Source organism: Eurosta solidaginis, chromosome 5 (assembly GCF_040869045.1).
Source record: "Eurosta solidaginis isolate ZX-2024a chromosome 5, ASM4086904v1, whole genome shotgun sequence".
Lineage (NCBI taxonomy): Eukaryota > Metazoa > Arthropoda > Insecta > Diptera > Tephritidae > Eurosta > Eurosta solidaginis.
Genome location: NC_090323.1, coordinates 194,943,163 through 194,963,450, shown reverse-complemented (window position 1 = coordinate 194,963,450; position 20,288 = coordinate 194,943,163). Strand labels below are relative to the sequence as shown.

The 20,288-nt window shown below is 37.0% G+C and overlaps 1 protein-coding gene across 5 annotated transcripts in view; it reads left to right on the top strand.

Annotated features, from left to right (window-relative positions):
- The window catches only part of Pka-R1 (protein kinase, cAMP-dependent, regulatory subunit type 1), a 178,024-nt gene that overhangs the window by 136,391 nt on the left and 21,345 nt on the right, over positions 1-20,288 (top strand). For 2 of the 5 annotated variants that reach the window (XM_067787181.1, XM_067787182.1), the window contains exon 2: positions 4,113-4,779. The exons of 2 other annotated variants lie outside the window; for them this stretch is intronic. In XM_067787181.1, the coding sequence (XP_067643282.1) occupies positions 4,771-4,779 (9 nt within the window). In that variant the 5' untranslated portion in view covers positions 4,113-4,770. The remainder of the gene's footprint in view (positions 1-4,112; positions 4,780-20,288) is intronic. One more of the 5 variants, XM_067787183.1, reaches the window with a different exon arrangement.

Below are 20,288 nucleotides of genomic sequence, written 5' to 3'. Positions count from 1 at the left end.
TTTAGGATCATGCAGGAACAATTTCCAGGACCAATTTGAGATCATTTCTGTAGGCGAATTCGGAAAATTTTTAACGATTTTTCACTTGCGATAACAATTGAGATTAAATAGACGACGAGCGGCTTTCTATCTAATACTTTTGAAAAAATCTAATTCTTCAATTATTTGGCTTTCATAGCTGATCAAAGATTGAGGAATATCGCTAAAAATGTTGTTATTGAAAATCGTAATTGTTATATTTAACGCTTCGTTGTATAGCGATTGCGAATATCGTCAAAAAGGTTTGAGAATTCCAGTACTGGACTGTTTGGGGATCATTTCGAGACTTTTTTGTAGTAATGTTAGGATAATTACGGGACTAGTTCGTAAGCATTTCGGAATTAGTTTGGATTTTTTCGCAAATATGTTTGGTACTATTTCGAAATAATTTGGGAATATATTAGGGAATATGTCGGGACTATTTGCTTGATTGACCATTATGGAATCGTTTTGTGATCATTTCTGAGCCATTTCGAGATATTACTATCACAACTGTTATCGATACCAAGCCGTTAACACTTCAATAACAAATCCATAACACGCAGTATGGTTTCGGTTTTGGTTTCTTATCTTTAGCTTTCCAATATTATTTTGTTTTTCTTTGCTTCTCTTTTCCTTTCTTTTTCTCTCATCCGCCTTGTTTTGCTTTTCTATTTTTAACTCTATTCTCCTTTCCTTTGCTTTTCTATTTTTACGCAAATTTGCCATATTTGCGCAAGCGTATGAACAATTCACAAGCATGTTATTCGTAAGCTATCATAGGTCTACGTCTGAACAGAGCGTGATTAAGATTTTTTCAGCAACTGATTATTTTCGTTCACGGACCAATTCCTTTATTTTGCGTGAAAACAGCTGTTCTCTGTGGGAAATCGAAAGCAGCAGTATCGATATTTAACAATTATTTATAGAAGGGCCTTTAAATAACAATTGTATTTGAAAATATCGATAGTGGAAACTGCTATTTACAATCTCTGGTAGCGGAAGAGGAAGATATAGCAATAGAAGAGGTAGAGATAGTCATTGTGATAGTGATGCGAAGTGGTTGTGATTATGATATTGATAGTGATAGGGATAGTGAAATCGATAAGGATAATAACAGTGCAAGTGAAAGGGGAAGTGATAAGGATAGTGAAAGCAATAGGGATAGTGACTATGATAGTGATAAGGATAGCCATTGTGATAGTGCTAGAGCTTGAAGTAGAGGAAAGGAAAGAAAAGGCTTTATGGAAACTGATATTTTTTTTCAAACTTTGCAAAAAATGTAGTTTTAATTTCGTTGCTAATTTGTTGTACGCAGCTGTATGTAATATGCAAGTATGGAGGCCAAACAAAAATTTGCGTATGCGACATTTAGTCGACAAGATTTTTATTTTTCGCCCATTTTTATTATTTATTTAAATTGCTTGTTGTTGTAGTTCTATAGCAATTTGTTTTAAGCATCGCTGTCAATTTCCGTAGTTTGCTTCATTGCTGGCTTTTCGACTATGTGCCAAATCGAAAAATTGTGTCTCCTTATGAAAATTTTGTGTCATAGTTTTTTGAAGAGTTTATTTTTGAATGACGACAGCGACGAGTGCGATTTTGATGGCGGCGAGGATTTTTCAACGTGTGCCGGGTGAAAATATTTGCCATTTTACGTTAAGAATATTAGAAACATTTTATCGCTTAGTGTCAACGCGAAGCGAGTGTCGAGCATAAAATTGTATATACGCGCACATATAATCCTACATATATATTAATGCCAAATTTTCTGTTTCTTACAAATTTACATATCGTTAGCTTAATGTGAAAATGTGCTAAGTCACTTTTTACGAATTTTACAGGAGACGAAAAAAACTGAATATTTTTTGAAATAACCTTTTTTTTTAAACTGTGAATGAGGATACCTTAGTTGCAATGCTTTTAATAAAAATTATGTATGCTAACCCAGCAGCTATTTTATGACTTAGCACAATTTCCTCACTCAAAACAAATTTTTTCTCCTGACTTAGCACATTTTACTCAATATGTTTCCCCATCACTCCTCCCCTTGAATGATTGAAATATAACACTAAAACTATATATTTCACAAAAAATACTATTTATTTGTCTAACTATTGGCGACCACCGTGGTGTGATGGTAGCGTGCTCCGCCTACCACACCGAATGCCCTGGGTTCACATCCCGGGCAAAGCAACATCAAAATTTTAGAAATAAGGTTTTTCAATAAGAAAATTTTTCTATGCGGGGTCGCCCCTCGGCAGTGTTTGGCAAGAACTCCGAGTGTATTTTGCCATGAAAAGCTCTCAGTGAAAACTCATCTGTATCGCAGATGCCGTTCGGAGTCGGCATAAAACAAGTAGGTCCCGCCCCGCCAATTTGTAGGACAAATTTAAAAAAAGGAACATGACGTAAATTGGAAGAGAAGCTCGGCCTAAAATCTTTTCGGAGGTTATCGCGCCTTACATTTATTTATTTATTTTATTAATAACGGTTCTGATCTGGACTCTTTTGCCGGATGGTGCGCAGACAATAACTTATTTTTAAATTCAAACAAATGCTGTGTTGTGTCTTATTCCATAAATGCAACTGCCACATAGTACTTTGTCTACAAACTAAATACTAAATCTCTTAATCGTTGTCAAGAGAGTAAAGACTTGGGTGTAAATGTTGACTCCAAACTCTCTTTTTCTAGTCACATTGATTTCGTTGTTTCAAAATTTGTTGCAATGGTTGAGTTCAGTAGACGTAACAGCAGTGATTTTAAGGACCCTATGACGTTGAAGGCACTTTATATATCCTTGGTCAGAAGTGGTGTTGAATACTGCTCAATAATATGGAATCCTTTCTATGAATCTAACTCCTATAAAATTGAGAAAGTTCCAAAAATGTTTACAAAATTGCTTTACGTATGCCTCACTGCCCAGACGGCCTCCCATCATATACCAGCAGTCACAAATTGCTTGGTCTTCAGGCTTTGCATGACAAAAGGACTTTTATCTCACTCATGCTTGCCTATAATGCTCTGATTTATCTAATTTGTTCATTCCATATATCCCACTGCGCGATCTTCGTCAAAATAGATTATTTATCGAAATAACTCATAAAACGAATTATGCTATGAATGAACCTATAACTCGGACTATACATCTAGCAAATCGATTCAGTAGTGTTATTAATTTTAATAACAGCTTAAATAAGTTTAAGCTTGAATTGTTTTCTATTTTTAACTAGTCTGTAAGAAAGCATGGTGTTATCGACATGTAAGAATTGAAGTAGATTATGGTCAGCGCAAAGCATTTATAAAACACCAAAGCCATGTCCCAATTGAGTGAATCCAATTTCAAGGGGTTGCCAGCACAATATATAGCTTCTCCAACCCAATTGTCAACTCACCTAACCGTGGCGAATCCTGTTTCATTGACAGCCGACGCTCTGGCGACCCCAAGTTCCTCATAGAACTAAGGGGTGGGGAGGGCGGGATGGCCTAGAAGGTTTAATGTAGTCATATAAATCGTTCCAGAGATGGTGGAGCTAGTAGTACCTTAATAGTGCTTTTTTACCGGAACGTACCGGATCTATATCCGGCAAAGGGCCATCAACATCGGTAACACTCCCCAAAGTCTTCGGGGAGTGTCTTTATCGTTAATACAACAACAATAACAACAAAGCATTTACTTTTAAACTGAATGAATTAAATAAATAAAATGCGCGCAGAAAGAAATGACTAGTAATTCAGATTGATATCATTTACAGGTTGACTTAGAACATTTTTTTTAACAGCTGACGACTTAGCACATTTACACATCATTGCCCACAGCACGTAAAAATGAAACATTTAAATATTTGTTTTTTGTGATCGATGTATTTTGAATTCAGTTTTAAAACTGCATTAAAATACAATTTTTCAAAAAAAGTGACTTAGCACATTTTCACACTAAGCTAACGATATATTTATTTTTAAACACATTTCGACATTGGATTTGTCATTGGGAATAACGAGATTTTGCTTAAGCAAAAAAAAATGTGTCTAATTAAAAAAAAAAAAAAATAAAAAAAATTAAAAATTAAAATTTTTATGTATTTTTTTAAAGTGTATGAATGCCTCTAAAAATAATTCAAAAAAATCTAAATTGACAGTGAATACAAAATAAATAGAAAATTTAAAATAAAAAGTTACAGCAAAAAATGTATACATACAAAAAAAATCCCAAGAAAATATGACAAAATCTTTGTGAGCTTCCAGTTGGTGCAAGAAAATAGAGTCGCAACTACTGCTGCCTGTTGCTGTTGTGCGCTTTGTATGTGTGTGTTATGAACAAAAAGAAAAAATGCAAAAGTTACAACAAATACAAAGTGAAAGCAATCTAATCTGATTACGAGTGAGCAGTGAGTGGTGGTGCAACAAGAAAACGGCGCACAACGCAGTAGCGGAAAATGCACTGCAGCACCTCAAATTAGTGCGAATTACACAGAAACACATACATATAACGCGACTTCTGCACTACTCATACACATACAAAAACACACACACTTAATACGAACGTATTTGGCTGTCGTTGCTACATCTCAGTGTTTTCGCATATTGTACCGACTATATTGCACGCATTCACGCCCACTATTATATTGGGTCTGAAGTACCATCGATCAACTACAAAGTTACGTTGAAACGCACACAACTAACTACTACAGCAAAGCAGTTCAATTGCAAAAACTAGCCGGTACAGCAGTAGTCCGAGTTAAGCCGCCAAAATGTCAGAGGTTTGCAAAATTTCATTCAGTATTTAAGTAGATTATCCTTCAGTATGTAGGCTTATTAGACGGTTCATTAAAAAAAGTTTCAAATTAAAAAAAAATGTTATTCATTCAAGTAACAGCAGTTAATATAAAATAATTGCTCAACTAATTGATGGTTGGTCAACAAATTGATTAACTCCTATGTATATGTGACCTGGAATCATGAAACGACCCTATTGTACGAAAATACCGTTGTTCACTTTTTGAGTGATTCTTATAGGAAATTTAACGCTCTTTCCAATGGAACAAACCGCAGTTTTCTATCTTAGTGTTTTCACAAATCGCATTTAAAGCCAAATTGGAGCACAAATACGATTTTTTGAAATATTTCGATCCATGCGCCACCTATCGGAGATTTTTTTTTCTTATTATTGCATTGTCATCGGGTTCTGAACTATATTCCAAGTTTCAAGCTTGTAGCTTGTCGTGAAGTTACTTAAATTTTAATTACAAAATTCGTTCACAACGGCCGGCCGCTATACAGAGTCAAGCTAAAACACAACTTTAAACGCGTTTTTCTCGAAAACTTGTTTTCGCACAATAGGGTCATTTCATGATTCCAGGTCACATATTTTATCTAAAACTGATATCAAAATTGGGCTAGGTTTGGTTATGTTAGATTGCTTGGCCGCAGTCCAGAATGAGTGGTAAAAGCTCAATTCTAGGTTCACTTCTGCGGTTCGATGTCAGCAAGCATGAAGTAACTACTCGATTCCATGCAAATAACACAGAATGCCGACCCGAACTGCGTGGATTCCAATCTGACAGTTTCTCGTGAACTGTCCTATAACTTTTGAGAGGTTGGGCTTAGTAGTCCCGCTTGGCATCAATAACAGCGGTTTTCAATAGTCCTAATTGGCCTCCACCTCTGGATCTGTTTATTACGGATCACCACAGTATACCACAGACCCTACTCCTTCCACTACTTTGGAACCATCAGTACACATTTATCGCAAGGGTGTTGCGCCAACTATCCATCTCTATTTTGGCCTTAAGATCTCCCTCGAAGTGCATACAGGGATTCAGGTAGTCTGTTCGTATTGTGATTAATCACGCTATACTACTATGGCCGGCGGTCAAGATGCCACGAGGCACTGAGCCTGGTTGCAGTTGTTAACGCTATGTTCTTTGCTACCAGGTATACAGGTGTAATGTGCAGAATGGCATACAGTGCAGCCGTAGATGTTGTTTTAAGGGCTCCCGTAATGCTAAGCATTGATAGTCTGCACACCCCTTCTAATTTTTTGAGGTCGGTTGTTCTTTGTCTGGCTTTCCACGTTTGCTGGCCATTCACAAAATTTTTGTCGCAGCCCTCGTAAAAAAAAAATATATATATATGACATGAGTAAATATGTAATATAATTTGTTTGTGTTTGCTTATCTTGGATAAATTTATACGAACATCCGTAGGCGGTAAAGCAACGCAAAAACATCTCCTAATTAAGTGGTAATTCGCTTGTTAGCGCTCTTTATGCTATGTGCGAAAGCTACTGAAGCATATTTTCCATGAACGCACATAAATACTAAAATAGTCTGTAACAAATTCGGATTAAAAGTTATTTCTGTCTTCACAAGCAAGATCTATCTATCTTGTTACATGTGACTTAACCGGTTATTGCTTATACCCACAGAATTTTTTTAAATTCTACTAACGCGTAAGCTGCTTTGTACTTTGTGAGTGGGCTTCAAATTTCATTTAGATAATATCATAATAAGTTTTTCTGTGTAAAAGAATTATTGTAACGGTAATTAGCTAGCATACTTCGATAAAGCGGAGGTTTGGTCTTAGTAAGAGTAAAGTAAAAGTAAGCCAATCTATCCAAAGCAGTAAGAGCTATCACCCCAGCGGGTTAGGGGGCTTAGAATATACCCGCGGTAGGTATGCCTGTCGTAAGAGGCGACTAAAATACCAAATTGATTCAAGGGGTTGTGTAGCGCAACCCTCTCAAGGAGGAGCTATCGTTGCGAAAGCTCTTGTAGAAAACATAGTAATTCTTTGTTATTTATGAGTCCATTCTCTATATATAGTAAAACATCTTTTCTATTTGGCAATGATGATAAATGATAAATATTATCACTATAACAATAACACTTAGCCCCTGTATGTTGGTTATCGGGTCGTTGTAATGATTCTTGCAGGAATTTCGTCCGCGCTTGAAACTTTTCATCATCCGTCGGGTTTTCTGGTAGAATTTTTGCAGATTATTCTTATCGGCCAATATTCCAAGCTCCCCTGATTATTTTTCCTTTTCATCATTAAATCACTCGATTACATCGTCCACTTGACACTGGCCGCCTGGAGAGTGGAGACGTGAGATAATGAGAGTGACAAACAAATTGGAATAGAGACTCAGAGGTTAGCTAGGAAAGTTTTAGAATAAATGAAAGTCAAAGAACTAAGTCAGCGGTTTTCACTACCTTATATACAAATTTCAACCAATTTTCGATCTCCCAAGAGACAATTGCTGTATTGCATTAAGTGGGATGGGGATGGGGATGGGGATAGGGATATGGAAAGAGATAGTCATATGCATAGGGATAGGGATAAGGATGGGGATATGGATATGGACAGGGACAGGGATAGGGATAAGAATAGTGATATTGATATTGATATGAAAAGCACAGGGACAGGGATAGAGATGGGGATAGCGATATGCTTTTAATATTTAATAAAATGACGGAGTTGTCTTATAACCTTGGTCATAGTACTTTAAGGGTTTCTTTGGCTGAATACAGAGTGGAAGCTAGAAGCGTTGCTACAATATACAATAAGCTATGAATGTGATTCCTTATGAAAAATTGTGAAAGCTGTGAGAGTGCCAGCAACTTTTCAAGCTTTTAGAATATATGAAAATAAAAATTCCTTCTCGCCTAAAATATGTAGCTTATAGCGATCACTCTGACATCAGCCTTAGTGGTCGTCGAATAAACTTATGGTAACTCCATAGACACATTCACTCTATTTAAGGTCGTTACGGGCCGTTCAACCTAATCTAAACTCTAACACTATACAGGTGTACTAAAAACAAATTTTGTTTTTGATAAACAAGTAAGTAGGTAGAACATGCACCTCTACTCTTAACTTGGGGTTAAGAATTTATAAGAAAAGAAAAACACACCTTTATGTTTACAACAAGGGTGCCTAAGAGATTTGTATAACGGAAACAACATCAACAAACAACAATAATTTCGTTCCTTGAATGACTACAAATAATTCGAACGAAATTGATTTCATACTAAAATATGAAACAACAAAGCAAAGCAATGAAATTCAAGGCTACACTGCGAAAGCATTAACAACAAGCAACGAAATACAATAAAACAGCAGCAAGTGCAGGCTGATCAGCAGTGAATAAATGTTGATGAATTTTCGTGCCGTAAGTTTGATAGTGTAATACCAACGGCACCAACACAATTCAAAATTTGAAATTCCGTTGAATTTTAAAGCATACTGTGATCATTTTCCGTGTTACTCGCAAGCAATGTTGGTTGTTGTTGGGAGCCAACTGGAGCCAAAGTCATGTTGTTAGGCGCCATACGGAGCCAAAGTGATGGTGTTGCAGCCATACGGAGCCAAAACGGAGAATGAGTGAGCACCCTTGTTTTACAATATCAAAAGCACTGCTTATTAGGGCCGCAACAGGCGCATAAAGTTCGCATAAGAAACAAATTTTTTTAATGCAATAGTGTGTCTCGTTGGGTTCCTCTTCGAAGAGTGGTAAGAGTGCCTACCGTAAACTGCGACACATTTAAGATAAAAAGTAAAGACAAATTCTGTGTCCACAATGTTTATTTTAATAATTATTTCCAACACACAAAAAAAGTTCGATTTGCCTGCTCACGTTCGAGCCAAAAAAGTGTTAAATCTTCCATGGCCTCATACACTACATATATTATCATTTTTGATTTTGCATTGAATCGCTGAATGTTTGTAAATTTACGCTTCTTTGATAATTGCTGCATTAATTTGGCTCAACTAAGTATTTGAACATATAGAAACATTCAATGCCATAAAAAAAATCTTTTGAGTACGGTAATTTTCCAATGACATGATAAAATATACAATTACACACGGCTGAAGGTCGAAAGTTATGTTGGGCATAGTTTTCAATACCGTACATAAATGCATATTTTCGATCATGTGCTCTTGTATTAGTAGGTAGTTCTTGTAGTACTACCTAATCAATCTAGAAAAATAAATGATTGATTGTCGCCGTAATTGGCAAAAAATAAATTAATAAATGTGTTAATTAGTGTTGTAAAAAATATCACTGTATTAAGGTGGTCCTTAAAAATCCAATTATACGTTGTTTTTTTTTTTTTTTGTATTACCCCTTCAAACGGTGAAACTATTGAATCGAATTTTGGGGAATTCCGCTTATTTGAAAGCTCCTGCTAACGTTCGAAACGCTAAACTGTTGAATAAATCACTCCAATATTCTGTATTGCAAAATGGTCTTTATTAGACTACTTTGTGAGTAGTACAATTATACTTCACTTCGCAACTGATAGCGTGTTTAAATCAAACTGATTCGTTGTTACTCAGATTGCGCTGCTTTTATACTATCCGCATATTTCTCCAAATATCTAGACGCTTCACCTTCTAGAACTTCTGTAGATCATGCTTGGTTACTAGCTATATACGTGTATCAGGGGCGTAGCCAGAGAATTGCCTTGGGGGGTTCAAAAAAAATTTTTATTTTTTTTTTCAGTCAAATAAATTAAAAAAATGTTGCCTTTAGCTTTAGCAGTAAATTACGTGTGTTTAGAATATGATATGAAAAAGGTTACATTAAAAACTCGAGCGCATGCGTCGGCTTTTCTTTGCCATTTCATCTAAAACTTCCTCAACGGTAACAATTTGATCACGGTGGATGCCTAGTGCACAGCCATTCAATCGATTTTCACTAATCGTGTTTCTCAAATAGTGTTTAATCAGCCTAATACTGTTTTCACACAGAAACTTAATGATCTCATTTCACCTGCTAATGAAATCGTAAATTTTTTGCTTTCACACAGAAGTAACTGCTCGATTAGTATGAAGGATGAGACAGACAATCATGGCGGAACGATACAAGGGGGGAGCATGGTGACATACCTACAAACAAAAAAAATTCCATGTACTTGTAAATTCGATGGACAAATGTCAAAATCGTATTGCGCCGGTAGTTGATGTATCAAATCAAATAAAAAAGGTTATAATCAGCTGTTCGATGCGGCCACCTTGTATCGTTCCGCCATGCAGACAATGACATTTGCCTTGAAAACTAAGAAACGGAAACGGAAGCGGAACGCTGCCAACAGAGTTGCATTGTGCTTTTGACTTCATTAGGCATTCGATTAGCTACTAATGAAATAATAATAGATTCGAATTTTGTAGGGAAGATTGAGCTCAATAAGCGTCTTAATGTAGAAAATTGCCTTTATTATTCAATAAGCCGTCTGTGTGAAATTAGTATAAGAGTTGAAAAAGATCTCTCGTTCGTTGCCGTTGTTACTGGAAGCGTGCACTGGATTTTAACAACATGTGAACATTAGGAAAAGCCTCAGAAAGGCATTCCTGTAATATTAATCATAGATAAATTGATAAAAAAAAAACCGAAGTACCTCCTTCAGGAATAAGTAGAATTCATGCTTTTTGAGCCTATGCATGAGATCTAACGTATACGTATATAAAATTCAAAAGAAAGAAACTGATCGAATAGAAAAAAATTTATTTAAAAAAGTCATATCTACACGGAAAAAAACACTAATGTGTTTTTTACATTTTAAAATGTGAAAAACACATTATTTTTTCATTTATCAAATAATTTGAATTTTACATTTTTGAAATGTGTTTTTGACATGAAAAAAATGTAGATATTATAATAATGTCAAATATGCATTATATTTCAAAATACGAAATGTGTACTTCGAAAAAATGCTATATATTTAGTATTATTTAAATGTGGAGAATAAAATCAAAGCACGAGAATTAGTATCGTTTAGTTCGGCAAACAATCAGAACCGTAAGCAATGTTTATATGTAGCTTGTCGCCGTGACGTAAGGCAGAAGAATCATGCAAATATTCAGACGCATGGAGTTTTCATATTTGCCTTTTCATTCCGATAAATGTAATCGCGGTTGAGGCAAACGAGCAAACGCCTGAATTGCTTATATTCACGCATGCAATAAGTTGGTTGATTTTAAGTCAATGTCGATTATGTTCGTTTAAGCAAGTTGGATCATTGAACACGATCATGTTGCCGAATGTAATCGAACGTTGTTGTGTTCGATTTTTGCTGTTCTCTGATATGTATGTAGATGGTCGTTAGGCAAATTTACAAGGAAACTTCTTTATGAAACTATAGTAAAAGTTAACATGTACATTTGTATATTTAATAAATTGCAGAATTATTATGAAACAGAATATGATTAAAATATAAGTGTTCACTTCGTACATACATATGCATGCATATTAAAAATATAATATCACCAACAAAGTAAATACGTAGCAGAATTATAAAGAAATTTATTAACATAGACATAAAAACATCAAATATTTGAATTGTAACGACCTAAAAAATCAAATGATCCTAGGCAAGGGGGATTAAACCCCCAAAGCTCGCCCCCCGTCGCTACGCCCCTGACGTGTATATTTGTAGTTTATAGCCATATGAGTGTGTATGTGCGAGTAACTACTTCGGCTGGTGACTACATGTGTGTGAGTGAGAGATGTCTCTTCGTCGCCTTCTACATAAGTGTTGCTAGCTTTAATGTGGACATGTATATAAGAATGACTGCTTCATGTTTTTGTTGTTGCGTGATTATTTACTAACAGCCTAGTGATGTCAACATTGGCAACCTATGTGAAAGATGTTGCAAAACAAATTTGGTCCCGACTGCAAATGGTGATGGTGTGTGTTCATAGGGTAGTCTGAACTTTGACCCCGATGCTACATGCATTTGAAACTAACAGGCTATCATACTTTATACCGGTTTCTCATGGTAACAAGTGAATCATTTCTATCTTCGAAACTTTCCGTAGAAGAAAGTTTACTAAACTTTCGGGAATCAAAAATGATATGTTCGTAATGATTTTTTCGCCTAATGTTACGCCTCAAAATTTTATATTTTATGCCTGCGCAACATTCTGACCTCTTATTTAAAAAAGTTATCGCCAGGGGAAACGTTGCATCCACCATACTTTGAATAGAACATAAACTTCCTTGAGTTGCTGTTATTCTATTCTATTTCACACAATTAACTCTTCGGAAATTCATCTGTAGTGGAAACTGCCAGGTAGTTACTGTGGGCGTACTCTCCTCCTATTCGTAACTTTTTTGTGACTCATATTGTTTTTTGACGAAGTTAAAATTTATTATCTAACAAATTATCACTGTGCCCCACGTTGGGCGCCATTCTATTTTTTAAGGTTCGAATATTAGGCATTTCGAAAATATTTCAGCCACTTCCCAGCCAGCATTTTTTGAAAATTTTTATCAAAAAACATTCAAATATACCCCCAGATGATTGAAAACGTTCAAATTTAAAAGTATTTTTTATTCGAAAATCAATGTTTCGTCGGGAGAAAAGTGTACCTTAAATGTGATTACTCCTGAATAATCTTTTATGATTCATATTTTTAAACACTTTTTATTCATCTTTTTATCATACTTGATATTATTGGAAGATTGTACTTTACTTCTTTTGGAATAACATTTGATTACTTTTCACAGTAATTTTTTGATCACATTTAAGAACATTTTTCAATCATATTAAATGATGGTTTGGAATCATTTGTGAATACGATTGTGATTCATTTTTCCATCATATTTAATACATAACTAGAGACTATTAAAAATCATATTTCATCAGGGGGTGAAAGCATCCGGAAGCTCGGAATTAAGCTTTTTGAACCGCAGGTAGTAATTAACTTGACCGTTGTACACACACACGACTACAACATCCAACATCATCTATGATCATCATCTTAGATCATGGTAACGACGTCACTTTAAAAATCACGATTTTACTATGTCTCACATAATTCTTTAAATATAACTTGATGTTTTTGACAATCATAGCTCATGGGGAATGTTGAAGCCGGGTCCAGGCGTGTCGATCAAGCTTTACTTACCAGCGGTTCAAACAGCTTACAACTTCCGTACATAGGTTCCATCCAGTATGTCTTTTCTGGGAAGCCGCATCTAGAAAAATACTAGAAAACATCTTGGGTTAAGAGTAGCATTTCTATTACTTTTAGTATTGAATATGTTTTAATGAAAAGTATAGTTTTAACAAGTATGAAATTCATCATTTATTCAAGAAAGGTAGTCTGAAAAGATTAAGAAAGTTGATTGAAAAATGATTTTAAATTTTTGATCACCGAAGATAAAGAAATTAAATTCAAAAATGATTCCAAATTGTGATTAAAAAATTGTTCTCAGTTATTGATCATCAAAAGAGAACGAGTTTTATTATTCTATATGTTCATTTTTATAAAATCTTAAAATTTATTCATCAAAGTTATTCGAAAATGATTTCAAAAAGTGATCGAAAGATGATTTTCAGTTTTTGATCATTAAAAGTAATCTTATTTTATTATTTATTTTGTTCAACTGTATGAAAACTCAGTATTTAGTCGCAAGGAGTAATCAAATTGTATTGATATGAAGGAAAGTTCAAAAATGTATCATTTAAATGCTGTGTGGGTTACGAATTGACAGGTATATGCCTTTTTATATATATTCAATGATCCTAGGATGTGTTCTGCAGTCTCATTCGTTTTGTCGCAGTAGCGGTTGGGGTTACTAGATCAGATGCTAAGTTAGCTGTGAACTTTATGTATCCCTGTTAAGATTTTGCGACTTACTTGGAAAGATTGATTATGACGTGATTTATTTGTTGTTGTTGTTGTAGCGTTAACGACACTCCCCAAAGGTTTTGGGCAGTTTTATCGTTGTTGATGGCACTTGCCCAATCATGTCTAGAACGATTTAATGTTACCACACCGAACCGTCTAGGCCATAGATGCAGTACTGTAACGAAGCTTTTTTCCTGCCCCGGTGCTTCTTCAATAAGTGCTTGGGGTATACTCGCCGTATCCAAGGTTCACTTACAATGATTTTGTAATTCGGGACACCTTGCAAATCGTTCTCCCATGTAATTCACTTTATTTCTTTAACTCTATATATTTTATAACTATAATGATAAGAATGTAATAAAAGAAAGGTATGCATATGTTCTTCACTTCGCGTTATGCTTGCTCTATGATTAGTGGTGGGCTAACGGTCCTCGTGTCCCTTTAGGATCGTCCCGTTAGGACGCCTTGCTGGTCGTTGCCTGGATGTGTGTAAATGTGTTTCTGTGACGCCCTGCGTCGGCGTGTCTCTCGTACGGCTAGCGACTGCCCTGTCTCGGCTGCGGCTTATGTCGGTGCGTCTGCGTGCGTGTGTGTAACTCTAGTATGGTTGACGTCGTGTATTTGCGTAACTCTGCTGCGGTCAACGTAGTATGCTTGCGTAGAGCTGTTGCGGCCAGCGTCGGATGTGTGCGTAGTGATGTTGCGGCCAGCGTAGTGTGTTTATGTAGCGCTGTTGTGCCCAACGTCGTATGCTTGCGTATGGCTGCGGTGGCGCGGTCACCGTCGGCGCAGGCGGGCGGACGTCGCCTGTTCGCGGGCGCGCGTTACTGTGGTAGGGCCGTTGCTTACGAAGTCTCAAGCGGTGTTTGGTGGTATAACCGACACATTCACCACTTTAGGCCACGACTCACTCCTATGAAACGATCTCTCCGGATGGTATAACCGATACCTTCGAGGGACGCTCCACTGGTAGCTCCGGTCACGACCACAGCTCCGTGCTAACTAACTGCTGAGCTGATGTGTCGCTCCTTTTATAGCTGTTGTGTTTGGTGTTGCTAGCTCAAATGGTTGCGTTGCCATGGTTACCGTGTTGCTGTTACTGAGACTTGTTAGTTTGTCGTGTTGGTATTAAGTGTTGTGATCGCTAGTTGTGTTGCTGAGACTTGTTGGTTTGTCGTGTTGCTAGGGCCTTTTGTGATTGGCTGTTGTGTTAATGCTGTATTAGATATGTTGTGGGGTCGTTTTGAGTGGGCCAAATTAATGATGTTTTATTTGGTCCTCACAGTACATTCCCAGAGATTTGTATCGCTCTAGTAACCCTATTGTCCATTTAACGGCATCATCCGCGGAGAGGCTGCTTGTGGTTGTTGGAGTGACAATCCATCAGTTGGGACACATGCTTAAAAGTAATAGTCGTAAGGAAGAGTTAAAGCTAGTTGTCTTTTGCTACTCTGTAGCATTGCTCTTGAGATGATGTGCTCTCATGGAAGGTTCTAAAAGCTTTATTGCTTATTGATTCTTATGATAACTTGAATAGATATTGTTAGATGTATCGTATACTGCTCTCAGTTTCCTGTACATCTCGAAACCTTTCCTACGGTTTTGCTCATCGCTTATTAAAAAACCGAGGGACTTCAAGTCATCACTCATCTGTTTTTCTCTACTTTATAGGAAAGTCCTCTTCCCTCTGCTGCCAAAGGCTGGTGTCGGTAGGAGAAGGAGAGATACATGTTTCTAAATTATTTTCAGGAAAGGAAAGGGCAAATGGTAGAACCTGAGAATTTGGCCAAAGGGGAGGGGGAAGTGAGAGGTATGTATTCGAGTTCGAAAAGATAAAGGAAAAGGGAAGAGAAAATGGAAGAAAGAGGAAAAGGGACGCGGAAAAAAGCGATCGGGAAAGGGGCAGGAATACATATCGTAGGAGGGAGAAGAGAATGTAAGGGGAAGATAATGTAGGAAAGGAGAGCGCAAATGAGTAGTTGAGAGAGAAAGGAGAGAGGGTGATCGATAAAGAGAGTAAGAAGAAAATTTCGAAAAAGAAAAGGAAGTGGGAGAGAACTACAAAGAGGAAGGGAAAGGTAAAAAAAGTGCGTTAGAATGAGGGTATCGAAGAGGGTTCTTCGTAGTATGGAAATGTACCAAAGTGGTACTTAAATGTACCGAGAGAGTAAACGGAAAAGGGGAGGTGCGGGAGAGGGAGATGCAGGTAAGGTGATGAGGAATAGTAAGAGTGAAGTAAATAAAATAGTGAGAAATGTGAAAAAGAGAGGAAAAAGACAAGCATGAAGTGGAAACAAAAGAAGTGGAAAGAGCAACAACACACTTTATACCCTTTGCTAGTATATTATATAATATACATATATCAAACAAAAATCCTTAATAATCCCAATAATAAAAGTACATACAGACCGTTGCGTTAAGCTTACCTAAAAATACTCTGAAATATGTGTGATGCTGCTGGCGCACTTAGCTCTTTGCAACAAAGCAATTATGTGGCATGTTTTCTGCCACTTTGCACATGTTGTAATACATAAATAATAAAGCATACAAACCCTGCAGAGAAAATGGGAGACAGTCACGCAAAGCTCCAGTTTCGCACCCTTCGAAATTGTGTTCATAAGATGGCAGAGCGGGATAGTTGATAGTCACACTTGTACCAACAGCGCTTCAGTCTGAGCTATATGAACTTAAATTACTTGAAGCAGTTAACAACGCTTTGAAAAGGCCTGCAAAGAGAGCAATTGCCATTTCAAAGTGTCCGTTTGAAACATAGCGAGGGGACATAATTAGAACTACCACCGAACCTTAATGGCATAGTTCTGTGATAGTTCGGAACTAGTTAGTCTGAAAACCAAGCCTAACTAGTCGACCAACAGTCTGTTTTCAATAAAAACCGGTCAGAACGGGACTGTCTTCCGCTGTGCCCAATTCCGCATACCTTACATGAATGCAGCTGAACCATGAAGAGAAAATGGGAGACAACTGTGTGATGAAATTTGAAAAATTCCAGAAATCTGAACAATCAGTTTTATGGGATAAACATATTTTATATATTTTACCGATCTGACGATTTAGAGAACAATGTATGTCTTATATGTAAGCATCCTCTAAAACTTCAAGCTTTTAGTGCTAAATGACTAAAGACATTTTATCCGAAAAATCGGTTGTATGGGAGATATATTAAACGGAAACCCAAACAGACAGAAAGAAGGACATGGCTAAATCGATCCATCTCAACATCCTGGTCAAATGCGGTATACTAATTGGTGGGTCTATCTTATCTCCTTTAAGGACTTACAATTTTCGAGATTCGAACCAAACGTAAGATACCAATTCATTTTCATGCAAGGTATAAGTGGTAGTTTTGAGATGGTGATGCCCTATGTAGTGACAAATATTAGATTACAGAAGGAATTGTACCAGGTTCTTATGTTATGTTAGGTTGAAGTGGCTGCCCGCACGCTTAGGACAGTGACAATTAGGCCCTTTTGAAGAGATACCATTACCTTTCCTTTTCGAACCATTTTGAGAACCTGAGAAAGGCTACCAAATCCTTGATGTCATACTCCACGACCTGGCGCATAGCATCTTACGACACTCCTTTTTTCGCTTTGTTGTTGATCCACATTATATATGTATACTAGCAGACCCGGCAGACGTTGCTCTGCCCTAAATTTGGCCTATCTCTTCACTTTTTCCTAATCCTTTTCCTATCTCTATCTTCGTTTCATTCTATCACTTTCTCAGTCTCCTCCTTCTCTTTTCTCTCAAGTTCTTCTCATTCTTCTTCATCCGTTATTGCCTGTCCCAGAGGGTGGTATGTATTTTGTTCCAGTCCCATTATCAGTCCCACTCCTAGTCTCAGTCCCAGCCCTAGTCCTAATCTCAGTCCCAGTCCATCTCTGGTCTACTTCCCGGGAAAAATGATCATAAATACTAATATACGCAAATTTATGTACCAAATTTCAGGCGAATCAAATAGGATGTATGTAAATAGGTATGCGGGTATCATTAATTTATGTCTTTATTTCGGCTTCGCATGCATATTTATCAGTTTTCCAGGTTGATGCGACTAAATCGAATATCACAATAAAAATTACTTTAGAGCTCTCAGCAATAACTTTCATTTCATATCCATATTACCCACACATTCTAGTGGTAGCCGGGTCCACGTTTCAGCCTATATCTCGAGACTCTGTACGTCGAGCGCAACCAAACCTATCTAATAACCACCGCCTGACGTATACGCAACTTGTGTGAAAGTTTGAACAAAATCTACCGACGCATTTCTTTAAACACCGGCGACCAACTAACAGACATTTTCGCCTTTCTTTTTATATATATAGATTTTTATTTATCACACTTCACTATAATACCAAAACGAAATGCAAATGTTGTTGCTGTTGTTGTTGTAGCGATAAGGTTGCTCCCCGAAGGCTTTGGGGAGTGTTATTGATGTGATGTTCCTTTGCTGCATACAGATCCGGTACGCTCCGGTAACACAGCACCATTAATGTGCTAGCCCAACCATCCCGGGAACGATTTATATGGCCACATTAAACATTCAGGCCATCCCTCCCTCCTCACCCCCAAGTTCCATGAGGAGCTTGGGGTCGCTAGAGCCTCCTCTGTTAGTGAAACAGGATTCTCCGCGGATAGGTTAGGTTGACAATTGGGTTTGGAGAAACTGTATATTGCGCTGGCAACCTGAAGGGTTGCGCTACACAGCCCCTTGAATCTGGTATTTTAGTCGCCTCTTATGACAGGCATACCTACCGCGGGTATATTCTGACCCCCTAACCCAGAAATGCAGATATTCGTTGCTTTTGAAATTCGGCTTATAAATTGCACATGGAACAACTAAAGACACTCCTGAAATAAAAAAAATGTCTTAGTACCTCTAAATCGCGGGCCCCCTCAGAATCCCCGGGCCCGGGGTAACCCGCCCCCCATCCCCCCTCTCGTCGGGCCTGGTGATGTCCTATACTTGAAATCATTCGCTATAATATTTTTTATTGATAAGCACGTTGTTTAATTAAACACCAACCAAAATTACACGAAAGTATATCCCACCTGAAAATATGAGTGCCGGTGCGTATACGTAACATTTTATTATTACGTATAAACATATAAAGAAATTTGGAATAAAATAATATTGCGACTATAAACTGAGATATAACCTATCCTATATTTCAAGTTAGATCAAACTACACACGGGGTGCAAAACAAATTCAAAATCGGTTCAGTAGTTTAGGAGTCCATCGCGGACAAACAATGTGACACGTGATTTTTATATATGTATAAAGATATTCCGGGCTAGTTCGATGTTAGTTATGAACTAGTATTATTTTCTGACTAGTTTGGTGTTTCACTGCAGAATATTTTTTATTCTGTTTGTTTATGTATTTGCATTCCTGTTAAGGCGACTTATAATGACATTGAGGCAATTTTCATGAATATTACATTTGTATGCGTGAATGAAAATGCCGGTTTTAATTAATGCGGTATGTGTGTTGTTGTTGCTGTTGTCATTGTTATATAACCTCAAACTGTGGCAAGAAAGTCAGTTACACTGCATAATGAGTATGGGAGTGTAAAATTTATTTCATGCCATCAATTTTGAAAAGTTTTTTTTTTTTGTATATAAAACTTTATTTACATTAATTTTGTGTTTACATCAACGGCCCTGCGTGTCAACTATTTTAAAACGAAATTAATTTAATTAGCTTTGTTATAAAATTAATGGAAATAAGGATACCTTTTTCCGTTTACGAATTGCTTTGAGCATCAGCGCTTCGTGGTTGGTTAAATATAGTGGGTGAAAGGCTCGTAGTGATTTATACATATACATTTACGGTCAAAAAAAAAAGCCGACGAAAATTGTTTCCCTCTACCGCTGTAAGAAGGTTTAGCAAATTTGCCTCCCCTACCTTGGCGCGATATCCTTAGCATGAAATATTTATAAAAATGCGGAGTTGCCCCACGGATGGATTAACGAAATCAATGCCTCGACTTTTTAAGATAATCGATGAGCAAGTCGATCTTGAAGCTATTCCTATTACACATCTTACACATTTATGTAGCTAACTTCGATTGGTCGTTCGTTACAAGTACAAGTTCTTGATCTCAACAATTTAGTCATTAATTCCCACCCCACGTCCGACCCAGTAAAACCGTTTGATAAGCCGCGATTACTTGAAACCATGGTTAACACTAAGCCAAACTACTCACTGTGCCCGTAGTTAGCATAAACCACCCAATCACACAATTTATTGACGAAGAACATTATTTTATAAAACAAAGACAAAATCAAGGCTGACAAATGGGTCATCGAGCTCCTCGAAGAGAATTTGAATTAATCACAGTAAATCCAAGCTTAGCGCTTATGTTGGGTATGCAAATCCTAGTAGGTATGTATTTCTAGTCTTCAATGGCGGGATAAGAGAGGATATCGACTAACGAATGCAGTCGAACATTATTTGAGACCCTTCATTCAAACGTTTCACTGGCCTGGGAACGCCTGACCTGCGATTGCATCGAACTATTTTATAATTAAGATTATCTGGGTCCCGGGCCATAGTGATATCCCGGGTAACTGTCAAGCTGACCTCTTAGCCCGCATCGGTA